The 24,699-nt window shown below is 42.2% G+C and overlaps 1 protein-coding gene and 1 pseudogene across 2 annotated transcripts in view; one reads left to right on the forward strand and one right to left on the reverse strand.

Moving 5' to 3' along the window:
- LOC102517392 overlaps positions 1–1,068 on the reverse strand; it is a 64,153-nt pseudogene extending 63,085 nt beyond the window's left edge.
- Positions 1,069–1,205: 137 nt separating this feature from the next.
- The window catches only part of RAB22A (RAB22A, member RAS oncogene family), a 49,994-nt gene continuing 26,500 nt past the window's right edge, over positions 1,206–24,699 (forward strand). Inside the window, exons 1-2 of one of the 2 annotated variants that reach the window (XM_032461434.1) lie at positions 1,206–1,530; positions 2,527–2,606. In XM_032461434.1, the coding sequence (XP_032317325.1) occupies positions 1,495–1,530; positions 2,527–2,606 (116 nt within the window). In that variant the 5' untranslated portion in view covers positions 1,206–1,494. The remainder of the gene's footprint in view (positions 1,531–2,526; positions 2,607–24,699) is intronic. The other variant, XM_032461433.1, reaches the window with a different exon arrangement.

Below are 24,699 nucleotides of genomic sequence, written 5' to 3' on the forward strand. Positions count from 1 at the left end.
GGTGATTTTCTGTTTACAAGTCTGCTTTCTCCCTGAACCATGAGCTCCCTGAGAGCGGGTCCTCGTTTCCGATTCATCTTTGTAGGTCCAGGGCTCCACACGTGGCCCCGCCCACAATAAGCAGGTGCTCCGTAATAAGCAGGTGCTCAAGAAATGTTTGTTGGATGGAAAGGAAATACTTCATTCACCACGAATGCGAACTTGCATTTCCAGGAACCTCTCCCTTAGCCATCAGTCTTTAAAGTGATTCTAAAGGAGAGGGCAGGAAGGGTCAGGGGAAGGAGCCCCACCCGGGAAATGCAGGTGCCAGTGGGCTCCTTGGGATGAGACGGAGCTGGGCTTGTGGCCAGGACACTTGAGAAGTCTGTGCAGCTCTGTGGTCGGCCACACGCAGAGAGAGTAGGATCTTTCAAACTCTTCAGCACTCTGAAAAGTCCCAGGGAAAAAGTGGAGACCCTAGGTGGAAAACCCCCCACCTCAATGTGGCCACGCCTCCACTTGCCCAGAATCACTAGGACTTGAGACTGGTCCTCCTCCTCCTCCTGGGCCTCCACAGGAGGAGGAGGAGGACGACGACGACGATAAAGAAAGTGACAGGAAGTCATAAGTATCCCAACAACAAAAATCCTCCCTGCGGTGGGGACAGCTCCCCATCCTCGGCCGCCCCTCCCAATGAGGAGGGGCCGCCACAAGTGATCAAGGCAGTTGGGGGGGTCCCACTATTCTGGTCCCAACAGGGAAAGCCCAACCTGTAGCTCCTACCCCCGCGTACCGTGCACCCGAATTCTGTAAGCGGCTCCCAGGGAGGGGAGGGGACGCCCCAACTGTTACTTACAATCTTCTAAGTCATCCTGCAAGTCCACAAAGTACAGGGGGATCTCTGAAAACCAAGAGACACACAAGAAGTTACGAGGGGGCTGCGGCAGACGGGCTCAGGGGTGTGGCAGGGGGGGGAGACCGGGGCTCTCGGGGTGGTCCCGGCTTAGGGGGGTGGGGGGCGCCCCGGGAGCTCGGCCCCACTCACCCGCCATCTTGGGATGGGCCTGGAGGCGGGGCCGGCGCGTGAGGGGCGGGGCCTGATGCATAGGGGCGGGGCCTGGGGCTCCGGGTCCCGCCCCTCGCCTCCGGTCCCGCCCCGTAGGCCCTGCCTCCTCGCGAGCCTAGCGGCGCCGGCCGGCCCCGCCCTCGCGGCGAAGGTGGCTGCCGAGGTGGGCGGGGAGGTCAGGTGACCGGATCGTCGTCCCAAGATGGCGGCAGCGGTGGCGCCCGGGAATCCGCTGCACCGTCCCGGCTGCTGAGGCGGACCCCTCGCGTCTGGCGACGGACGGGCCGGGCCGAGAGCCGGCGAACGGGCGGCCGCCGCCTCTACGGTCCCCGCAGCCGGGACTAGGCCGTGCGGCGGCGGCGGCAGCGCCGGGGGATGCTGGTGCTGGGCCGGGCCTCTCCCTCCTCAACTTAGGGCGGCGGCGGGCCCGCGCCCCTGGCTCCCGGGCCATGGCGCTGAGGGAGCTCAAAGTGTGTCTGCTGGGGGTGAGTGGCCGCGCGCCGGCCGGGAGGGCCGCGGGAGGCCGGGCGGGCCGGGGACCCAGGCGTGCCCACGTCCCCTCCGCCCCTTCCCCCAGCGTCGGTTCGGGACACCGCGTACCTGCCCCGGGACCCTCCCTCTAGACCCCGGGTCGTCCTGCTCACCTTACCGCACCCTCCCGAAGGTTTTCCGGGCAGGTGGGACCCAGGGGCCCTCCCCCTTGTCCCTCCCTGGATTCAAGGACTCTGCCTGTCCCCTAAAGGGTGAAGAGCCCTACCTGCCTCTCCATTGCATCTAGGTTAAGAGCAACTCTCAAATAGATTCCTATCCAGGTACTAGTTAGGAGTTGGCCAAGTGTTCCAAAGTAAATACAGTAACAGGTCTTTAGGTTTTACAAGCAGCATTAGTCTTCTTTCCTGTCTGCGTGGTGTTTTTGAACTTGTGGGATACTCCTGACACTTAAAGCAGAGTTACTTTCCTGGGGGCGACGTTCAAATCAGGAAGCGCCAAGACTAGTATGAAGCTTCAGCTTCCTGTCCTGTCCAGGCAGCTTTGCTGTTTGGAAGCATACTTTCTGAAGTTGACTCTTGCCCGAGTCGCTGCTTTAAATACTGAAAAAGATTTCCATAACTAGCCCTTCCCCTTCTCAGATAGGGTGGGGCTGAGATTTATCAGGGGTTACTCAGAAGTAATTCAAGAGTTCATAGTTTACTTAAACATGTTAGAAAGCAAGTGAGTGTCACTTTTCACACTAAGCAGAAAGTTTGGGTCTTTCAAAAGGTGCTAAGATCTCTTAAAAACTCAAAACCCCTCTCCTACGATACATGTTGAAATCTCCTCCACTGAATTTTTATGAAAACCTCTTTCATGTTCCTTAACTTTTAAAGTTTACTTATCTAGGATGATTTTTCTAAAATTCTTAAGGAATGGCACAAGGTAGTTTTTGGTGTCTGCAAGCAGGTAATTTTTTTTTCTTATTTCCCTGTCTCATTCTCTTTCAGGATACAGGTGTAGGTAAATCAAGTATTGTATGGCGATTCGTGGAAGACAGTTTTGATCCGAACATCAACCCAACAATAGGGTAAGAGGTTAAGTTTATTGAATATATATCTAAAGGTGTATTGAAAGTTCTTTCAAATAAAAAGTGTGGTATGGGGTAGGCGTCGCCATGTTAAATGCTAGTGAATTTGAAGACAGTGGTTCCCATCATCTCTGGAAGGACTTGAAACAAGACAGTGAGAACTGGAAGTGTTTTAGGAAAATTCTCTCTTGATTTGTGAGGAGGAAAAACTTCAAAATGAAAGTATGAATTAAAGTTTTACTTATTAGAAGATACCTAGTTAGACCTTGAAATAAGACGGAAGAAAACAGGTTTTAATACTTTTTTTTCCCCAGAATGTCAACTGACAGATGTTTTAGATGGTTTTAGTTCTTCTTGAAAAGTAGGTTGGGGTCTGAACTCTTCTCCCACATTCCTGCGCTGGTAATAATAATGAATTAAGAAATTAATGTCAAGATGTAAGATTTGGGGGGGTATCTGGTTCTTAGGGTAAGTGACAGACTGTAGGTTTTTGACTCTGTGAGAAAACTTTTCAGGGTATTTAAATATCATAATATTAACACTTTGTCTGTGAGAAGTTGTGTTTTATAGGTTTTAATACTTTGTTACATTTGTAAAACTAAATAGCTGCTATGCTATTTATATTGCAAACCCCCAAATAGTTTCTTCCATTTAAAGAAAGATTCTGCCTAATAGGGAAATATTTTACAGTAGCCACATGCACATTTGAAGGCATCAAGATGGAACAGTCACTTACTTTGTGAAATTAAATGCCTTTCAGTAGCCTTCAAGAAAGAACTGGGTCTGTCTACATGTTTAAAGTGTGAACTCATCCTCCTCAGGGCCTGCCTGTTATTACCTGCGTGAGGTGACAGGACAGGAAGTGACAGCAAGTAGTGTTGGTGACTCAGTGACTGACATGCCTCACCCTGAGCCAGTGTTGAAAACCCACATGCCACGGTGGTTAGAAGTGCTCGCTCGTGGTTAGAAGTGCTCGCTCGGAGAAGAAGAGGGGAAGATGAGGGGAAGGGGGAGGCGGTCCGGCTCCGGCAGTCATGCTGAGAGGCTTGTGGCCCTTTCCTGGGCGTCCAGCCCTCCCAGCCTGGCAGGTGCTGGGGTTCTTAACCTGCTCGAGTGAGTCTCGCTCTCTTCCCAACTAGTCTAGGCTGACATTTCACAGGAAGGAGGAACACGGGCTTTCCCATCACCTCCGCCCTGCCTGGTTTCTCTTTCCTTATCAGGTGTCTTCCTCCTTCCTGACCACCCACACCCACAGCTGAGCTCTGAAGACCCCCCTTCGTCAGGTCTCCCCTTTCTCCCCCAGCCCTGCCTTCTTGTCGGAACTTGCAAACCTGCTCCCAGTCTCCCGGCTCCACTAAGGCAGGTCTGTCCCCCAGGCCCGCCTTAAGGGCACATTGTGGAGCTCTCAAAAGAGAAGTTACCACTTCCTCTACTAACCCACTCTCCTGGACCCACTGCTGTCTGCATCCCACCCCCGCCATTCCACTGAAACCACCGTCCCTCGGCACCTGTTTCCATCTCATTGCTAAAGCCAGCAGCTTTTTTCTTTATTCGTTCGCTCATTGTGTGCCGACTGTCTGCCAGATGCTAGACTGGGTGCTGGTAATTTAGTCCAGGGCTCAGCAAGCCCTGGCCCTTTGGCCCGCCTCCTGTTTTGATAAAGTGTTATTGAAACAGTCACACCCTTTCCTTCACATACCATCTCCACTGCCTGCAGGCTGCAGTGGCGGAGTTGAAGAGTTGTGACCAAGACCCCTTTGTGGCCCGCAAAGCCAAAACTATTTCCTATTTGGACCTTTTCAGAAAAAGCTTGCCAATCCCTGATGTAGATAAACTCTGTTCCTGCCCTCATGGGTCTCACCTGGAAGGAAGAGAGAGCCATTCTGTAACTAACATACAGGAAGTGATGTATTTGACCATTTTCTGTGCTGCAAAGGAGAAATGTGGAGAGCGTGTAACCGGGGCCTGGCCTAGGCCTCAGAGGATTGACTGATTCCTCAGGGAAACTGTGAAGGTACAAGGCACTTGGCAGCCCTGACATTTAAGTTCTGAAAGATGAATGGGTTATATTTCGGTAATATAGATTAGGGGACCTGGCATGTTGGAGGGGTGGCCGGGAGGCTGGTGAGGCAGTAGGGCCAGGCCCTGGAGATCTTAGGGAGGCTCTGACATCGCTACTGCAGGACATCTTGGAGCGAAACCCCTGTCTTCCCTAGTTCTCTTCCTGAGTCCATGATTGTCCCGTGTCCACTGCTCACCTTACCGTTGTGATGGCGTTTAACTGTTTTCTCTGATCCTTCTTCCAGATTTTTTCATAACATGCATATACTGCTAATTCTTGATCCCTTTCTCTTCTTCGCCCCCTCCCTCCAATTTTAGACATTATCTGCTGCTTATTTTCTTTGGAAAATGGGAATTCACTCATCCTGTTCTCCCACCTCCCTCTGCACGTCTGCTCTCCCTCCAGCTTTCCACGCAGCCTCTATCGCTAAGGTAGCGTTTAGAGTGCAGGCTCTTAAGCCTGGCTGGCTGCCTCTGCCTCCCAGGTCCAGCGCTCAGTTGCCCAAGGCCCTAAGCAAATTGTTTAACCTCTTTGTGACTAAATTTGCATAAAGTTGCAGCTTATTCTAGAGTTACGAAAATCAAGTTAAAGCACATAAAAATTACCTAGGATGATACTTGGCATGTGTAAGCATTTGCTGTTTCTTAGCAGTTATTTTTTTGGTAAACTTTGAACACTATGGTTTCTTTTATGTATTACGTTTACCTAATCAAATTAGTGTATATTGTTTTGTGTCTGCTGCTTTTGTTCAAACATTGTGAGAGTCATCCATGTTGTTTCATGTCGTACTCGTTTATACTTTTTCATCTCTGTATAGTAGGCATCCCATTGGGTAAATTTCTTCTGCTGTTGAACATTGTGGTTGTTTCTAGTTTGGGGCTCTTACAGATGATTCTGCCAAGAACATTTGTGTATGTGTCTTTTGTGCCCATATGCATGAAATTTCTTGGGGATGTTGGCAGTGGAATTCCTGGGTCAGAAGGAATATGCATCTTAACTCTAGTAGGTGTCTTCTGAAGTATTGTGCCAGTTTATATCCCTGCCAGCCGTGCACAGGAGTTCTAGTTGCTTCATATCCTCTGCATCACCTGGTGTTATCAGTCTTTTCATCTTAGCTGTGTTGGAGGGTGGATGGTGGTATCTCATTGTGGTTTTAATTTGTTTCCCGTATGACTGAAGCTGTTGAACACTTTTCCATATGTTTATTGGTCATTTGGATATCAGCTTGTAAAAGTGTCTGTTCACTTTTCTGTTGGGTTGCCAGTCATATTCTTAGCGATATGTAGGTGTTGTGTATGTGTTCTGGACGCCAGTCATTCATTGCTTCTGGGGATTGCAGGTCCTTTCTTGCACTCTGTGACTGATCTTTGCACTCTCTGAAAGGATCTGTTAAGGAACTGTTGTTATGTTTAATGTAGTCCATTTGATCAATCTTTCCCTTTATGGTTAGTGCTTTTTATATCCTGTTTAAGAAACTTTGATTTACCAAGGTCATGGAAATACTGTCCTGTTATCTTGTAGAGATTTTGTTTCACTTCTCAGATTTAGATTTAAATTTTACCTGGAATTGAGTTCTGGATGAGACGTAAAAAAAGATTAAATTGTGGGGGAGGGGTTTGGGCTTTTTTAAAATTCCAACAGGGATATCAATAGCCCTCGTGCCCTTTTTTTTTTTTAAAAGACCGCCTGCAACCCACTGCTCTATACTGAGCCACGATTGTCATAAATTGAGCATCTGTATTTATAGTGCCCTTTTTATGGATTTTTTTTTATTATATTCCATTGATCTGTGTTTTTAATTGACTTAACTGAAGTTTAGTTTACATGCAATAAAATGCACTCAATTTTAGTGAACATTTTGATGAATTCTGACAAATTTAGACATTTGTGAGATCACCACCATGATCAAGATACAGAACACTTCCTCACTCAGTCTGTTCGCCTTTGCCCCGTCCTGTGTTCATGCCTGCCCCACCTCTGGCTCCAGGCCCGCTGGTGAGCTTTCTGTCACTATAGATTCTGTTTGTCTTTTCTAGAGTTTTCATATAAATGCAGCTACCACTTACGTACTTTCCTGTATCTAGATAATTTCTTGAGATTAATCTATATGATTGTGTACACTAGTAGTTCATTCCTTTTTAATTACTGAGTGGTATTCCATTGGTATACCACAATTTTTTTATTTATTCACCATTTAATGAACATTTGAGTTGTCTACAACTTTTTACTATTATGAGTAAAGCTGCTGTAAACATTTATGTGCACATCTTTCTATGAACGTATATTTTCTTCTGAAATTGCTAGGTCATCTGCTAAGTATATGTTTAATTCTGTAAGAAACTGTCAAACTGGTTTCCAAATTGGTTGGGCCATTTTACGTTCCCTCTGGTGATGTATGAAAGTTCTAGTTGCTCTCCATCCTTGCTGATGCTTTGCATTGTCAGCCTTGCATCTTAGCCTTTCTACCAAGTGCTTGGTGGTGTCTCACTAGGTTTAATTTGTGTTTCCCTGATAACTAATAATGTTGTGGATCTTCTTCATGTGCTTATTTGTGTCTGTTCAAATCTTTTCCCCATTTTTAATTGGGTTGTTTATCACTTCTCCCAGTCTACACCTTTTTATTTTGGAGTATCTTTTGAAGAGCAAAGATGTTTAATTTCAATCAAATCCAATTTACCGATTATTTTTGTGGTTCATGTTTTTTGAGTCCCATACATCCAAGGTCACAAAAATTTTCTTTTGTATTTCTTCTAAAATTTTTATAGCTTTATGTTTTAAATTTTGTTTTTATGATGTTTCTACTAGCTTTTGTTCACCATGTGAGAGAAGAGTTCGGGCTCTTTTTTTTTCATCTATCAATCCAGTCATTATGGCAACATTGGTTAATGTTGAATTCGGCATTCATTTAATTAAATTACCTTGGTACCTTTTTCCGAAATAAATTGATATATATGTGTGGGTTTATTTCTGTTCCATTCATCTATTTGTTTATCCTTGTGCCAGTACAATATATGGTTGCTTTAGATTCATAGCAAGTCTTGATATCAGGTAGTGTAAGTCATCTCATTGTGTTCGTGTTTTTCAGAACTGTTCGACTCCTCTAGGTCCTTTGCATTTGTTTAAATTTTAGAGTCACAATGTCTAATTCCTGAAAGAACCAGCTGAAATTTTGATTCGAAATATATTGAAGCTATTGATTAATCTGGGGAGAATTGACATCTTAACAGTGTTGCCTCTTCTTACCCGTAAACATGCTGTATTTCTCCACTATTTGAGATGTTTGACTTCTGTCAACACAGTTTTTCAGTTGTCACTGTGCAGTCTTTGTACAGGTTTTATTAAATTTATCCCAAAGTATTTTATGGGTTTTGATGATTTTAAGTGGAATTTAAAAATTTCAGTTGTTACTTATATATAGACATGAAGTTGACTTTTACATACTGACCTTGTGTCTTATGACTCTGCTAAATTTGGCTAGTTCAGGCACCTTTTGAATAGATTCTTTGGGATTTTCTTCGGTGCACAATCATGTCATCTGTAATAGACAGTTTTATTTCTTCTCTCTACTCTGTATGCCTTTTTTTTCTTATCACATGAGCTAGGACCTCCAGCACTTTGAGCAGTGGTAAGGCCAGTCATCTGTACCTTATTCCCAGTATTGTGAGGGAAAGCAGCCTGTCTTTTCCATTAAGATGGATGGCTGGTTAGGCTCTTGGTGTTTTTTGTAGGTGCCCCCTCCAGGATGAGAATGTTCTTGTCTTTCTCTAAATCAATGAGTTTTTGTTGTTTTTTTTAAATCAAGAAATTGTGTTGAATTTTGCCAAGTGGTTTTTTTTCATCTTTTAAGCTGTTCTTACACTTTTTCTTTCTCAGTCTTAAAATAGTGAATTACAACAGTCAGTACTAAAATAATTAAACCAATGTTGCATTCCTCAGATAAATTTCACTTGCTTATTGTGCATTTTTTAATACGTTACTGAATTTGATTTACTAAAATTTTGCTAAGGATTTTTGCCTCCATGTTCATGATGGACATTGATATCTGTAGTTTTCTGTAATATCTTTTTCTAGTTTTGGTATCAGAGCCTCATAAAATAAGTTGGGAAGTGTTTTCTCTTCTACTTTTGGGGAAGAATTCAGGTAGAACTGGCATTTCTTCCTTAAAGTTTTGGTGTAATTCACAAATGAAGCCGTATGAGCAAAGAGTTTTCTTTGTCAGAAAAATTTTAACTACAGATTCAGTATCTTTAATAGAAATGGGCTATTCGTTTCTTCCTGAATAAGCTTTTGATAGTTTGTGTTTTTCAAGGAATTTGTCCATTGTAGCTGTTTTCTAATTTATGGGTATAAAGTTGTTCATAATATTCCTTTAGTATCCTTTTAATGTCATTTGGATCTGTCCAGCTATAAGTTTACCAATGGTCTTCGCAAAGAACCAGTTTTTCTATTTCGTTAATATTTCACTATTTTCTTTTTCATAATTTTTGCTTTTATCTTCATTTTTTTCCTTCCTTTGCTTATTTTGGCTTAATTTCTTTTTTTAGTTTTTTAAGGTGGAAGCTTATAATATTGGGGTATTTTTTAATGCCTTTAATTTCTGTGTGTGTGTGTGTGTATATGGGGGGGCAATTAGAACTATAAATTTTCCTGTGAGTACTGGTTTGAATGAATCCCACAGGTTTTGACATAGTGTGTTTTCATATTTGTTTAGTTCAAAGTATTTGTTTCGCTTGTGACTTATTTGACCTGTTGGTTGTTTAGAAGTATGTTTTCTAACTTCCACTTATTCAGCGATTTTCCAGAAATTTTCAGTTAGTGTTGATTTCTAATTTAAATCCATTGTGGTCAGAGAGCATATTCACTTATTATTTCAAACGTTTTACATTTAACATTTGTGTCATGGCCCAGGATATGGTCTTCAGGAATGTTCCACGTGTGCCAGAGAAGAATGTGTTCTGTTATTGTTGTGTGGTATGTTCTGTAAATGTTAAAGAAATCAGCTTGGCCAGTAGCACTGTTCATGTCCTCTGTATCCTTACTGATTTTTCACCCTTTTCATTTGAAGTGAAAAAGATGTCTGAAATCCAACCCTAATTGAAGATTTGTCTCTTTCTGTGTTTAGTTTAATCAGTGTTTGTTGTATTTTGAAGCTCTTATTATTGGCTGTATCTTCATGTTGCATTGTTATTTTTCTTGATAACTTGACCCCTTCGCCATCGTGAAATGTCCCTCTTTTCCCCCTGGCAACAGTCCCAATTCTGAATTCTACTTGGTCTTGTATGAATCCGGATTCCTCAGCTCTGTTGGTTGGTGTTTGCATATAATGTCCCATCCATTTACGTTTAACCAGTTTATATCCATATATTTAAGTGGGTTTCTTACAGACAACATCATGGGTCCTGCCTTTTAACTGGAGTGTTTACACCTGTGCTGTCCAGTGCAGTTGCCAGTAGCCACATGTGGCTATCTGAATTTCAGTGAAAATCAAAATTCAGTTCCTCAGTCACGCTAGCTACCTTTCAAGTCCTCATGGTAGAAAGCTCCATTGTATAGTATTGATTAGGCCATTTTTATTTATTATAACTATCCATATGGTTTGGCTTAAATCTACCATCTTGCTGTATTTTTCTACTTGCCCCATATTAATGGTTCCATTTTGTCTCCACTGTTGACTTGTTAGCTGTACGTCTTCATTTTATTATTTTAGTGGTTGTGCTAAAATTTACAGTGTCTTTCTTTAACTTACCAGCTTACTTTCAAACAATATGCAATTTCACATGTAGCCTAAGAACCTTACAAGAGTATATTTTCATTTCCCCTCTCTCATCCTTTGTTATTATTGTCACATATTTTACTTCTACATCTTATAAAATCTACAGTGCACTTACTATTTTGTGCCTTAGTCAGTGATCTTTTAAAGAGTCTTTTTTTCTGGGTTCTTGTGCTGGTGTCACAGCTTCTTAATTCCTGCATCTTTGTAATAAGTCTTAATGTCCAGTGATGTGAGGGCTTCTGTTATTCTTCAAGAATTCCTTGTCTGTTCTTGGCCTGTTACATTTCCATATAAACATTAAATATCATCTTTCCATTTACACACACACCAACCCACTAATGCCCACTGTGTTTTTGATTGGCATTCCATGGAATTTACAGATTGGTTTGGAGAGAAGTGACATCTGTATAATATTGAATCTTCTAATATATGAACATAGATTATTCTTCCATTTGTTAGCTTCTTTATTTTATCTCAGTATTTTTTTCTGCTTTTCTGTGTAGTGGACTTGTACGTCTTTCGTTAGATTTAATAGAAAGGGTTTGATGTTTCAGTGCAGTTTTATGCTGTTAATGTGCTAAATGGTATTGCTTTGAAATATCTCTACTTATAATTCTTAAACCTTTTATGTGCTTTATTGAATTGCATAGGATCACCAGTATAATGTTGAATAGAAATAATGGTACTGGGTATTCTTACTTATTCTGATCTTAGCAGAAAAGCTGTTACTGTCGTACCACTAAATATGTTTGCTGTAGGTATTCTGTACATACCCCTTATCACATTGCAGAGTGTCCTCCTTTTCATCATTTGCTGGGATTTTTTTTTTAACATGAATAAGTGAAATTTACCGAAAGATTTTTCTACATCTATTGGCTTGATCATGTAGTTTTTCTCTTTTATGCTGTCAATGTGGTAGATAACAATGTTGAATTTTCATGGAATAAATGCACTGAGATCGTGATACATGATTCTTTTTATAGATCACTGGCTTTGCTTTACTGTTACTTTTCAGGACTTCTGTGTATGTTTATAAGTAAGATTGTTAAGTAATACTCCATTTTATAATGTGCATGTCAGGTTTGGTGTCAAGGTTTTGCTTCCCTTATGAAACTAGTTGAGATACTCTTCTGTGGAAGAGTTTGTATAAAATTGCTCTCATTTCTTCTTTAAATGATTAGTGAAATTCATCATTGATGCCATCTGGGCTTCAAGTTGACCCTGTGTATTACAGTTTAAGGAGTCAATTTCTTTCATAGTTTATTCATTTTCAGATTTTCTGTTTCTTGTATTGATTTTGATAGATTGTGGGTTTGTTTTTTTTAAACATTTTGACTTTTTCATATACTTTTCCTGATTTATTGGCAAGATGTTAAGACTTTATGCTTTTTACATTTTACAATATATCCCTTTTACATTTCTACTATTAGTTTTGCCTTTGATCAGCTCTACAGTATTTCTACTTTATTTCATTAATTCCTGCTCTTATCTTTAGTTTCTGTCCTGTTCAATGTGCTGTTCTTTTTCTACCTTCTTGAAATAGGTGATTATATCACTGATTTTCAGTCCTTCTTTTCAGTTATATTCCCTTTATTTTAAAACTTTGACCATGGCTTTTGCTGGATCCAACAAGTTTTTATATATCATCATTTCATGATCATTCATTTCAAAATATTTTCCAATTTCTCTTATTATTTTATCTTTGATCCAAGTGTTGTTTAGATGTGTTTCTCAGTTTCCAAAGTTAGGGAAATTTTCTAGTTAACTTTTTGTTAATGATTACTGGCATAACAATATTGAGGTGAGAGAACATTTTGTATGATTTAAATCCTTTAAAATCTGATACAGTTTGCTCTGTGGCCCAGCATATGTTGATTTGGGTAAATGTTTCATAAGTGTTTGAAAAGATTGTGCACTCTGCGACTCTGAGGTTCCATGTTCTGTGAAAGGAATTAGGTCAAGTTAATTAATTGTGGTATTCATTTCTTCTGTTATCCTCGCTGGCTTTTTGGCCTACTCAGATCCATGAGTTACTAGAGACTTGGGAGTTAAAAATCTCCCAATATTTGTCTATTGTAAATGGAGTTGTAATTTTTAAGTTTATTTACAGTTAATTGTTACGTGTAATAGATATACCATTGATTTTTGTATATTGACCTTGTATACTTTAACCCTGTTAAATTTATTCTAACAGCTATCTTGTAGAGACTTTAGGGTTTTTTATATACATGATTATGTTGTCTGAGAATAAAGTCAGTTTGATTTCTTCCCTTCCTTTTGGTTTTTTCCATACCTTGCTTCGTTGGGTAGGACCTCCAGTACTATTGAATAAAAGTGGTGACCAATGTCCTTGCCTTTTCCCACTCTTAGTGGAAAAACATTCAACATTATACTATCAAGTATGATGCTAGTCATAGGTTACCCATTATTAAGATAAGAAAGCTGCTTTTTTCTCATTTGCTGAAAGTTTTTAAAATCAAGAATGGTCCTTGAATTTTGTCTTAATTCTTTCCTGCATCTATTTAGATTGATAATAAAGTTTATCTCCTTTTTTGGTTAATATTGTGGATAACTGTATTCTTTATAAATTGCTGAGTAATAAATCATCTCAATACTTAGCTGCTTGAAACAACAAACATTTGTTCTCACATTTCCTATGGGCCAGGAGTCAGAGTGCCTTAGCTGGTATGATTGTGGCTCAGGGTCTTGTGGTGTTGCAGTTAAGGTGTCCCTGGGGCTGCAGTCATTTGAAGGCTTGACTGGGGCTGAAGGATCTGCTTCCGAGATGGTGCACTCACATGGCTGTTGGCTGGAGGCCTCATTTCCTTACATCTTCACCGGATGGGCCTCTCCACAGCGCTGTGTGAGTGTCCTCACAACAAGGCAGCTGACTTTCCCTAGGGCAAGTGATCTGAGGGAGAGCAAGGAAGAATCTGCAGTATCTTTTATGACCCTTAGAAGGGAGTTACTAAGCCCATCCCAAATATGCAGGGTATGGAATTAAGCTTCACTCTTGAAGGGAAGAATATCAGAAAACAAAAAAATGAACTTGTTCTATAACCACAGTTACACCAATTGAATTCCAAAAGTTTAATCATCCTTACTGTATCTAATCGTAGATAAACATCAAACTCAAACTGAGAAACATTTTACAGAATGATGGGCTGATAGTCTTCAAAAGTCTCAAGGTCTAAAAAGTCAAGGATAGACTGGGAGGCTGATCTAGGTTGAAGGAGAAGGAAGAATCATGACAGCTAAATACAGCATGTGTTCTGAGCTGGATGTTTTACCAAAAAGGGTATCATTGGGACAATTGGCAAAACTCAGATGGCTTCTGAGGAATGGATGATATTAATGTGTCGGTGTTAATTTCACAGATTCCGTTGTCTTATTCTGTGTGTGCAGGAGGAAATGTCCACAATATTCAGAGGTAATGAGGCGGCTTACTCTCAAATGGGTCAGGATAAATAAATTCTCTACTTGTAACTTTTCTCTAAATAAAAGACTGCTTCCAAAACAATTGTTTTTAACGATGGCTATTTTACTGTAAGGAAACACAGTAAAAGACAACCAACTTTCCCCCGCTAATGTCATTAAAAGACAGCTGGCTGTTGGGTGCAGAACACTGCAGCACTGAGCACTGACGCCCTCTGCCCGTCACCCCGCCTCTGTGAGCCTGGGCCGCCCTGCTTTCCTGGCGTGGGGACTCCTTGTCTTGGTCAGCCTCTGATACCTCACTCTGGGCCACCCCATCCCCCAGCCATGTGTACCCACCTGCTTGGCCCACCTAGTGGCTGACATGAGATTGAATAATTATTCAGAGCAGGAAAAAAAGGAGGAAGTGCAAAAATCACTTCTTTTTATTTTACACACGTATTACCATTTCCACTGCTCTTCAGTCCTTCCTGTGGAATTGAGTCCTCGTCTGACGTCATTCCCTTCAGCCTGAGAACCGCCTCAGCGGTCCGTGAACTCCCGGCTGCGGGTGCCGATGCCCTCGGGTTCTGCTTATCTGAAAAGGACAGTATTGCATCCGTACTTCCGAAGGATATTTTTGCTAGATAAAGTTTTCTGGATTTTTTCTTCTTGTTTTTTGTTTGTTTTGCGCAACAAATGATTTGATGTTTGAACACATTCGGACATGAGTACACAACAGGTGTAGTTAACATGCATCACCGCACACAGTTTTTTTCTTGTGATGAGAACATTTAAGACTTGCTCTCTTAGCAGCTTTCAAATACGTAGTAGTATTAACTATAATCACCATGTTGTACATGAAGCTGGCGAAGGTGACCAAAGGTACATCCTTCCAGTTATGACTTGGAGGAGTGGTGTACAGGCACACTTTCTTTCTTTAGGCATTTGAAATACATTGTTCTGTTCCAGTCTCCATGGCTCCTGCTGAGTGGTCTGTTGTCATCCTTAACATTGTTCCCCTAGATATAAGGTAACTTTTTATTATCTGGCTGCTTTTGAGGGCTGTCTTTTGTCTTCAGCAATGCACTGTAATATGCTCGGTGCTTAATATACTTTGGGTTCACTTAGTTGCTTGGTTAGAAATAGGATGTTTGGGACATTTTCAGCCATTTAAATATTTTGTCTACCCTATTCTCTTCCTCTACCTGCAGGATTCCAGGTGCACGTGTATTGATACTCTCAGATATTATCTCACAGGTGACAGAGGCCTGGATTTGGTTTGGTTTTTCCATCCTTTTCTCTTTACTTAGGATCATATTATTTCTACTGATGTCTTTACAATTGATCCTTGACTTTCCTACTGACCCTTTCCTCTCCTGTTCAGCACATCTAGTGTATTTTTTTTCACTTCAGATACTATCTTTAATTCTAGAATTTTTGTTTGGTTGTTTTTTTATATTTTACATGCTTATCTGTTCACTCAATATGACCCTTTAAGTCCTGATTATATTTATAATAGCTTTTATTTTATTTTTTAAACATTTTTTATTGAATTATAGTCAGTTTACAATGTTGTGTCAAATTCCAGTGTAGAGCACAATTTTTCAGTTATACATGAACATACATATATTCATTGTCACATTCTGTTTCACTGTGAGCTACCACAAGATCTTGTATATATTTCCCTGTGCTATACAGTATAATCTTGTTTATCTGTTCTGCATATGCCTGTCAGTATCTACACATTTTGAACTCCCGGTCTGACCTATCTGCTAATGCCAACGTGTGAATCAGCTCAGGGTCTGTTGCTGTTTACTCTTTTTTCTCTTGATCTTGGGTCACATTTCTTTGTGTATCTAATAGTTTTTAATTATTATTGTATATTGGATACTGCAGAAGATACATTGTAGAGATTTGAGATTCTCTTTACGTTCTGAGGAGCACTAAGTTTTGTTTTAGCAGACAGTTAAACGATGGGCTAATACCTTGAACTTGTGGAAGCTTGCTTTTACACTCTGTTAGAGTGTTTCCTTTAGCCTCGTGGCAAATCCTTATTCCTAGAACACGGTCTTTACTTCTAAAGACCTCTCTGGGTTTTCATTCAAGATGTTCCCGGGGCCCTGTAACTTGGCAGGATTCAGACTTCCAGCTCCCTTTCCTGCAGTTAGCAGCAGCTGAAATCTCCACTCAGCTTTTTTCAGCCTTCCAGTGTTGCTGTCCTGGGAGTCTCCCTCGTGCATGTGTGGTCTCGAAGTCACCGTGGGTTGAGAGGACTTTATGCATAGATTTGAGGCTCCTTCTCCAGCTCTTTCCTGTCCAGACATTCCCTCACTGTCTCCGGCCACGCGGGCAGCCCGGAACCTCATCCTCCGGCCAGCGGCGCTGCTTTGCGGCTTGAGTTTGTGAGTTCCTTCCGGTGCGGGCTCCCGCCGCTGGGCTGGGCCCGGAGCTCCCCAGCTTTGACTTTCCCTTTGAGTATTTCATTATTTCACGTGTAATATAATTACTGATGTCTTTATGTTTAAACACTAGAATTTTACACTTTGCTTTTTATTTACCCTCTTTGTTCTGTGTGTTTGAATTTTGTTTTGTTTTTAATGCTATATTTCCCCCTTTGTTATCTTGGTAATTATGCATTCTTAATTGTTCTTTAAGTGTTTACTCTAGAAATTACCTTATGCATCCTTGACTTATTCAAGTCTAACTTTCACCACATTCCAACAACGCGAGGCTCTCAAGATCCAGTTGTTTCCTGCATTTTATGCTCTCACAGTGCATTTTCATTCTAGACCTCGCAGGACATTTATTACTGTTACACAGTCAACATTCCTGTCAGTTTTCTCCACGTGTTTACTCCTCCCATTGCTTTACATTCCTGCCCCCATTTCTGACCTTCCATCTGGGATTATTTACCTCATTCTGAAGAACACTGTTTCTTATTTCCTTTTGTATACTCTTCTGGTGCTGGACTATCTGTCTGAAAAATGTCTTAACTTTATCTTTTTTATTTAATGTTGAGCTTTTATTTATATACAGTACAATGTGTGGTTCAGTGAATATTTACTTGTTCTTGTTTAAGTACCATTAAGTCACAGAACATTTCCATTCCCCAGAAAGCCCCTTCCTTGTGTATCCACCCAATCACATTCTGACTTCTATCACCAGAGAGTAGATATGTGTGGGTTTGGGGGGCTTTTTTAAATGATTGGGGGGGTGATTAGGTTTATTTATTTATTTAGAGGGAAGTACTGGGATGAACCCAGGACCTTGTGGAGGCTAGGCTATTGCTCTACCTCTGAGCTATACCCTGCCCCTAGTTATGTGTGGTTTTAAACTTCATGTAAATGGAGTCGTCTTATATGTACTCATTTATGCTGCGTTCTTTTGCTCAAAATACTGGTTTTCGAGATTCATCTGTGTTTTTGCATATATCTTTGTTCGTTTTTATTACAGAGCAATATCGTGTTGTATGCATATACCACAGTTTGTTTATCTAGTCTTCTATTGCTAGAGCCCAGTTTGGAGCTGTCGTGAATAAAACTGCTGTGTGCACATGTGCACACGTTACTCTTGAGCATGTACCTGCGCGTGGAGTTTCTGGCTGACAGGCATGTTTGTTGTCTCTCGTGTGACAGGTTACCCCAAAACTTAGCAGCTTAAAACAACAATGAACACGTATTGTCTCACACAGTTTTTTGTGGGTCACGAATTCAGAAGCAGCTTAACTAGGCGATTCTGGCTGCTGCCCTGTTGACCTCTCCCTAGGGCTGCTTGAGTGTCCTCACAACATGGGAGCCGTCTGCCTCATCACGGATAATCTATCCATGGGAGCCCAAGATGGAAGCCACAGTGTCTTTATGACCTCACTTCTCATTTCCATAATCTCCTCCTGGTTACACGGGTCAGCTCTCTTCACTGTGGGAGGGGACTGCACGAGGACATAAATGCCAGGAGTGAGGATCCTTAGGGCCATCTTGGATGCTGGCTGCCAGCATACGTTTTAAGGCGTGTTTATCCTTACGAGAACTTGCTGTTTTCTGAAGGAGCTGCACACACTTTTCCATTCCTACCAGCAATCCATGAAGTGTCCCTTTGCTCCACGTCGTCAACAGCTGTTTTTAATTTTAGCTGTTTTGGCAGGTCATAATCATTTTTGAGGTCTGTTTTCATTGGACCTAGAATTCTTGGTTTTCAGTTATTGTCTTTCAAACCTTTGAAAATATGTATGCCATTTTTTTATGACTTCATCTGTTTTTATTGAAGTCAGGTGTCGGTCTTGCTCTCTTGATGTTAGTATGTCGTGTTTCCCTCTGAGGGCCTTCAAGATTTCTTTTTCATCATTGGATCTCAGCAGCCTTACTGTGATGTGCCTGGGTGAGATTTTTGTTGTATTCATCCCGCTTGGGTTGCTTGTATTTCTTGAACCTGTAGTTTGATGTCTTTCAGGTTGGAAAATTCTCAGCCGTTGTCTCTTCAATACTGCTCTTGCTCCATTTTCTCTCTCGCATTCTCAGGCTGCTGTTACATACACGTTAGAAGTTTTACATTTTCTGTATCTCTTACACTCTTTCCCATCATTTCTTCCTCCATGCTTTAGACTAGGCATTTTCTTGTAGCCCTTCATCCAGTTCTTTAATCACTTTTTTCAACTAATTCTAACCTTATTTTAAACCTATCCATTAAGTTCTTTATTCTAGTTATTATTTTTCTGAAGTTCTGGAATATCCATTTGGTTTTGTTTGGTTTGGATTCCTTTTCTCTGCTAAGATTACCACTCCAGTCACTATTACCACGCAGTGTTTTTTATCTTCATACTAAGTATTAAAATTGATAATCATTTATCTATTTATTTATTTACTTACTGTCTGTCCCCACCACCACTCTAAGTTCTGTGAGAAAGGGAACCTTATCTGAAATGACCACAGACATATCCCAGTGCTAGCCCATGGTTATGTGCTCAATAAAAAATTGTTCTTTAATTAGGAGATGTTTCCAGTTGTAAACATCATTGTCTCTGTGTACCAGTCTCTCATTCATTTCAGATCCTCCTCTCATCAGCTTCTGCCCTACTGTTCCACTGAAACCAGTCATAGGGTTTAACATCAACTTGTGAGTGACCAAGTGTAATCCATTTTATTATATTTGTTCTCTCTACAAGTTTCTGGCATTATTTTGATGTTCTTTTTTTTCCTGCAAAGCCTGCCCCTAAAATATTGAAGCAGTGAGAATTTCTTCCACAGCCCTGTGTCTTCCCAGGTGATTTCATTCATGCTCACAGCCTTGAGGGCCATCTTCTGCAGTGACTGCAGATGACTGCTGTGTCACTGAGAGACCCTTGGGAATCCACACACCTGCCACTGACTCCTCCCATCCCCAGAGACCCCATCCTTTCTCGTCAATAGGTCCACCACTGAGCGTGCATTGGTACAACCACTGTGAGGTTCGGGGAGTGGTAATAGTGTTGTTCATCTTTTATGCTTTAAGTATATCATCTAATCCCTAAAACAACTCTGTGTACTTTCAATTCGGATGTAGAAAGTCACAAGATCCTCATCCAAAAAAGCAAAACAAGCAAGCTAAGGTTTTAAAAGCCCGTTGGACATCTGCACTCACAGAGAAACCTAAACGCACTGAACGTCAGTGGGTGACAAGCCACTCACAGGAGAGGAGTGATCCTCGGCCGCCCTCCTTCCCTGCGGAGTCGGGATCGGGAGACACCGCCATGGTGGGGCCCTCAGGCTGTCAGCTGTGGATGCTCAAGGCAGCAGGTGACTCAGGAGACCCTCTCTGAGGGAGTCCCCGCCTTCACTGGACATGGGGCGACAGCAGCCAGCACACAGGGTCCAGGGTGGGACCTGGCAAGCCCGGAGAGTGCCGCAGAGTCTTGATCATATTTGCTGATCCTCCCTCTTCTGTGTCCAGTCAGCCGTGAAGCTCATCTGATAAAATTTGTATTTCAGGTCAGGTCAGTGGAAAGTATCCAAACCGAAACACAAAGGGAAGAGAAGAGTTACCAACAGCAGCGAGAGGACGCGTGAGACCTGGAGGGCATTATCAAGGCAGGCTCACTGTAACTGGTTTCACTTCTGACACTTCTTCCACCAAAAGTGAGGGTTTTTTCCACATTAGCAGTCAGCTCTCCAATGCTCCAGAAAACCACTGGGCGTCCTTCAATTCAGTTCAGTTTTGACACTAACTTCCCAGTTATATCAGACTTCACAGGTTCAGGGCTCAGTCCCACGAGCCTGTCAGCTCTTCCAATGATGGTCACCAGTGTTGAGAACCAGGGTACCCACACTTCTGTCTGATGTGGCTATAAAGTTGACAGTTCCCAGACACACCTACCCCAGTGCCCTTTTGAGGTTCAGTAATTTCCGAGAATAGTTCACAGAACTCAGGAACATGCTTTGCTTACATTTACTGGCTTATGATACAGGATACAAATGAACATCCAGGTGAAGAGGTCCATAGAGGTAGAAGGGTCCCAGGGAGCTTCTGTCTCGTGACATCGGGGTATGCCACCAACCCAGAAACTTCACACCCCATCGTTAAGGCCTTTTTATAGAGGCTTGATTACTGTTGGCTGACTGAATAACTCATCTCTCCCTGGAGGAGGAGGGTAGGGCTGAAAGTTCCAACCCTCTAATCAGATTTGGTCTTCCTGGTAACTGGCCCTCCCACCCCCCGTTCTGGAACTATCTAGGAGCCTGCCAGGAGTCACCTCGTCTGAGCAAAAACCACTCCTCTCACTCAGGAATTCTAGGAGATTTAGGAGCTCTGTGTCAGGACCTGGGAACAAAGGGCAAGTATGTATTTTTTATTATGCCACACCTACATGCTCATCATTGGCATCCCAGGAAGAAAGGAGAAAAAGAATGGAACAAAATAAATAATTCAAGAGATAAAGGACAAGAGCTTCCCAAAACTAATAAAAGTGATCAAGACGCAAATCCAAGAATATCTCCAAACTCTAGTCAGGATAAATACAGAACAAACTGTAGCCTAGATGTGCTGTAGTCAGATTGCTGGAAACCAAAAATAAAGAGCAAGTCTTAAATGCAATCAGAAGGCTATTAAAAAATACTTGTATACAGAAGAACCGTAGTAAGAACGACCACTGACTTCTCAGCAGAAACACTGGAGTCCGGAAGCCAATACGGCATTTTCAACGTAGTAGATACAAGCAGGGAGAAAGCAGAACTGCCAGGCAAGAACTCTGTATCAGGCAAAAATTTTCTTCAAAATGAAGGTGAAGGGGTGGGTATAGCTCGGTGGTAGAGTGCATGTTTAGCACTCAGTCCCCAGTGCCTCCATTTAAAAAGAATTTTTAAATTTAAAAAAATGAAGGTGAATTAAAGACATTCTCAGACAAAAGTTTAAGAGAATTTGCCTACAGCAGACCCATGTCATAAGAAATACTACAAGACATTCTAAAAAGACTGTTGGCTTTTAAAACAAAAATAACAATCGGATTATTGTGTTTATTACATATGAAGAAGTTAGCTATAAGGCAGCTGGAGTACAGTGGGTGCGAGAGGAGCACGTGGAGTTCGACTGTCATCTGCCTTACAGCATTCATGAAATAGCATCCTAGTACGTGGACATTTAAAGACACGTGCTGTAATCTCTAGAGAAACCCTGGGAAAAATAGACATAACACAAAGAGGTATAGCTAAAAAGTCAACGCTAGAGAGAAAAACAGAATACTAAAGTAAGCGTGGTTTATCCAAAAGAATGCAGACACGGAGGAGCAAAGAAGCAACAAATAACAAAATGGGAAACTTAAAACCAGCCATGTGAGTAACTGCATTGAATGCCAGTTTTCTTATCTCTAGTGGTCACATATTTTACAGACTCCATAGGTCATACACTGTCTTGATATCTCTGAGTATGGTCTCCGTGACAGTTTTACTGTTGTACAGTCTTTGTGGGGGGTTTTTGTTGGTTTTAGTTTCTGGTTTTGTTTGCCGTATTATGCTGGCTGGACCCTCCAGTACGGTGTGGAATGGAAGTGGTAAGAGTTCTTCAGGCATGGCTAAAATGAAAGAATAACAACCAAAGTGTTGGTGAGACTGAAGCGGCTAGAACTGTACACATTTCTGGTGAGAGGAGAAAATGGGGTAACTGTTTTGGAGGACTCTTTTGTATTTCCATATTAAGTTAAACACACATCTGCCTTGTAACTCAGCAGTTCCACCCTTAGGTATTCACCCAAGAGAAATTAAAATATATGTTTAGAGAAAACTTGTACAAAAATGCTGTATTAATAATAGCCAAGAACTTGAAACAACCCAGATACCACTCAGCATAGCAGTGGGCAAAGTGTGCTGTGGTCACACGGTGGAGCACCATACAGCAGTAGAAAAGGATTAGCTACCAAATAACATAGTTTAGTTTCAAAAACATGGTTAAGTGAAAATAGCTAGATACAAGAGCACATATTTTATTACTCCATTTATATGAAATCCAAGAACAAGCAAAATTAACCTATGAAGTACAAGTCAGAAATGGCTTGCCTGGGGTGGGTTTAAGACGTAACTAGAAATGGGCATAAGGGAACTTTCTGGGGTTATGGAAATGTTCTTTATCTTGTTTTGGGCAGTAGTTACACGAGCATATGAAACATCAAAACCCTATACTGCATTTTGTTATTTGTTAATTATACTTCAGTAAAATATATGTGTATGCATTTATATATATGCAATATTATATGCATCTATATATGACATTTTAAAGCCCTGTGTTACAGGTACTGAAGTTATTCCTGGTTTTCAAGTGAGAACTGAGGCAAAGAGAGGTTAATTGATTTGCCCAGTTGGTGGCAAAACTAATAAACAGACCTGGGTAGTCTGGCTTAGAAGTCTTCAGTCTTAGTGAGTGTGCTGTTGTCTCATATCCTTGCCCAGAAATTCTACTTCTAGGGCTTTATTCTTCTGATACGCTCACATAAGATCCAAGCAGCAAGGTTAGTAACTGTACGAGGTCAGTAATGCAGCACTGGGGATTAGTAGGGGTCTGATTGTATCATAGTGCAGCCTCTCAATACACTACAATACAGGGGAAAGGACCCGCTTGAGAAAACTTTATATACTTACATTGGATGACCTCATGGGGTACAGAATGAAAAAACTCAGAGCTATGTACCATAGTCTACCATCTGTGTTAAAAATAAATAAAGGAGGTTGTAGGGGAAACTATACACATACGCTTGTAGAAACCTCACGTGTGTCTGAGAGGAGACCTAAGCCACAGATGGGATGGTTTCCGGGAAGAGGAGTTGAGTGGCCGGGGCAGGGGTGGGGAGGAGACGTTCAGTGCAGCATACCTGTCCCGTGCATTGTGGGTAACGCAGCATATGAACGTGTTGTCTATTCAGAGAAGTAATGACTACAGTTACAATGTGGAAATGACTGAAGTAGCACATCACACACACGGTTGCCTGAGCTGACAGAAGCCTGCCTCAGACTTCTTAGAACCGCCCTGTCACCGGTCGACAGCCTGTGGCTTGGGTGTGTCAGCCTCAGAGTGTCCCTTCCCACGTGTCAGGCCTGCCTGTCTTTCTCCATGATCACCTCAGGGCCTCCGAGCTCGCTCCCTTCCCCAGTTCTTTTTTCTCTCCTGTTCCATCTTGTCCGAGCTCTCACAGCACTTAGCATTCCGCAGGTTTTGCCTCAAAATCCATTTCCACTTCTGCCCTGTAAGGTCCTTCAGACAGACATTCATCTCACTCATCCCTGGGTTATTAAGGGCTTAGTGTCTGGCAGGAGGCCCCTGAAGGCCTGTGTGCCTCCAGAATACGCCTGTGAAACAAGGCTGATGACACAATCCCTTCCCCCCCCTCAGGGGCTCCCCTTCATTTCAGCTGTCTTTCCCAAAACGTCGTCTGTGAGATGACTTTAGATGGTGTCCAGATGAACATTTTACATTTAAATTGTGAAGTATTTTATTATCTGTTAGGTAAAATAAAAGTAGTCCATGTGAACCCTGTGGGTTTTTATATTAACCGATATTATTGCTTACAGAAGTTGAAGTTAAAAAATATAGAAGAGTGAATTTTTACAGTATTCAGCAGTAACAGAAATGAGAGATGGATAAGGCAGAACTGGTGACAGTGAGGCCCAGCCTCCCAGGAGATGCTGACTTACAGGAAACGGGGCCCCGCCCCGAGCACACACTCATAAGTGTGAAGACGCAGCCTTGCACTGACCTTCTTCCCCACCGGCTGTCCGGCCTGCCTGGAGCCTTCTCTGTGGTTACCTGCCTGCGCTCCGGCCCCGCCCCACCGCGCCCAGTCTCACTCTGCAGACCAGAGATTCTCCTTGCGTGTTCGCCATTCACCGTTCTGTGTTTTGATTGCTGCTGGTTCTCTTTGTGGCCTGTGACCCACTCCTACCTCAGTCCTGTTGCTGAGCATCTGCTGGGCAGATTCCCTCCTTAAACTTCTGGGTTCAGCTCAAAGTTCACCGCTTCTCATTAAGTCCTCCCTAGGGTACTAGTTTTCTGTTGTTGCTGCAACAAATTACAGCAAACTTAGTCACTTGGAAGAGCACAAATTTATTGTTTAATGGTTCTGGAAGTCCGAAGTCTGGAATCAGTGTCACTGGTCTAAAGTCAAGGTATTGGCCGGGCTGGTTCTCCCCAGGGGCTCTGAGCAAGGAATAGGCTTCCTTGCCCTTTTCAGCTTCTCAGGGCTGTCTTTCATCCAGCCTCCCACACCTGGCCCCTGGCATTACCACTCTCCCGGGTACTTTTTTCCCCCCAGTGTAGACGGTCTCTATTGGCAGGCATTAAAAGTGCAAAATAGTAACAAATCCAGAGGGATGGGGAAGGCGCTCCCTCCC

Source organism: Camelus ferus, chromosome 19 (assembly GCF_009834535.1).
Source record: "Camelus ferus isolate YT-003-E chromosome 19, BCGSAC_Cfer_1.0, whole genome shotgun sequence".
In the NCBI taxonomy this organism is placed as follows: Eukaryota; Metazoa; Chordata; class Mammalia; order Artiodactyla; family Camelidae; genus Camelus; species Camelus ferus.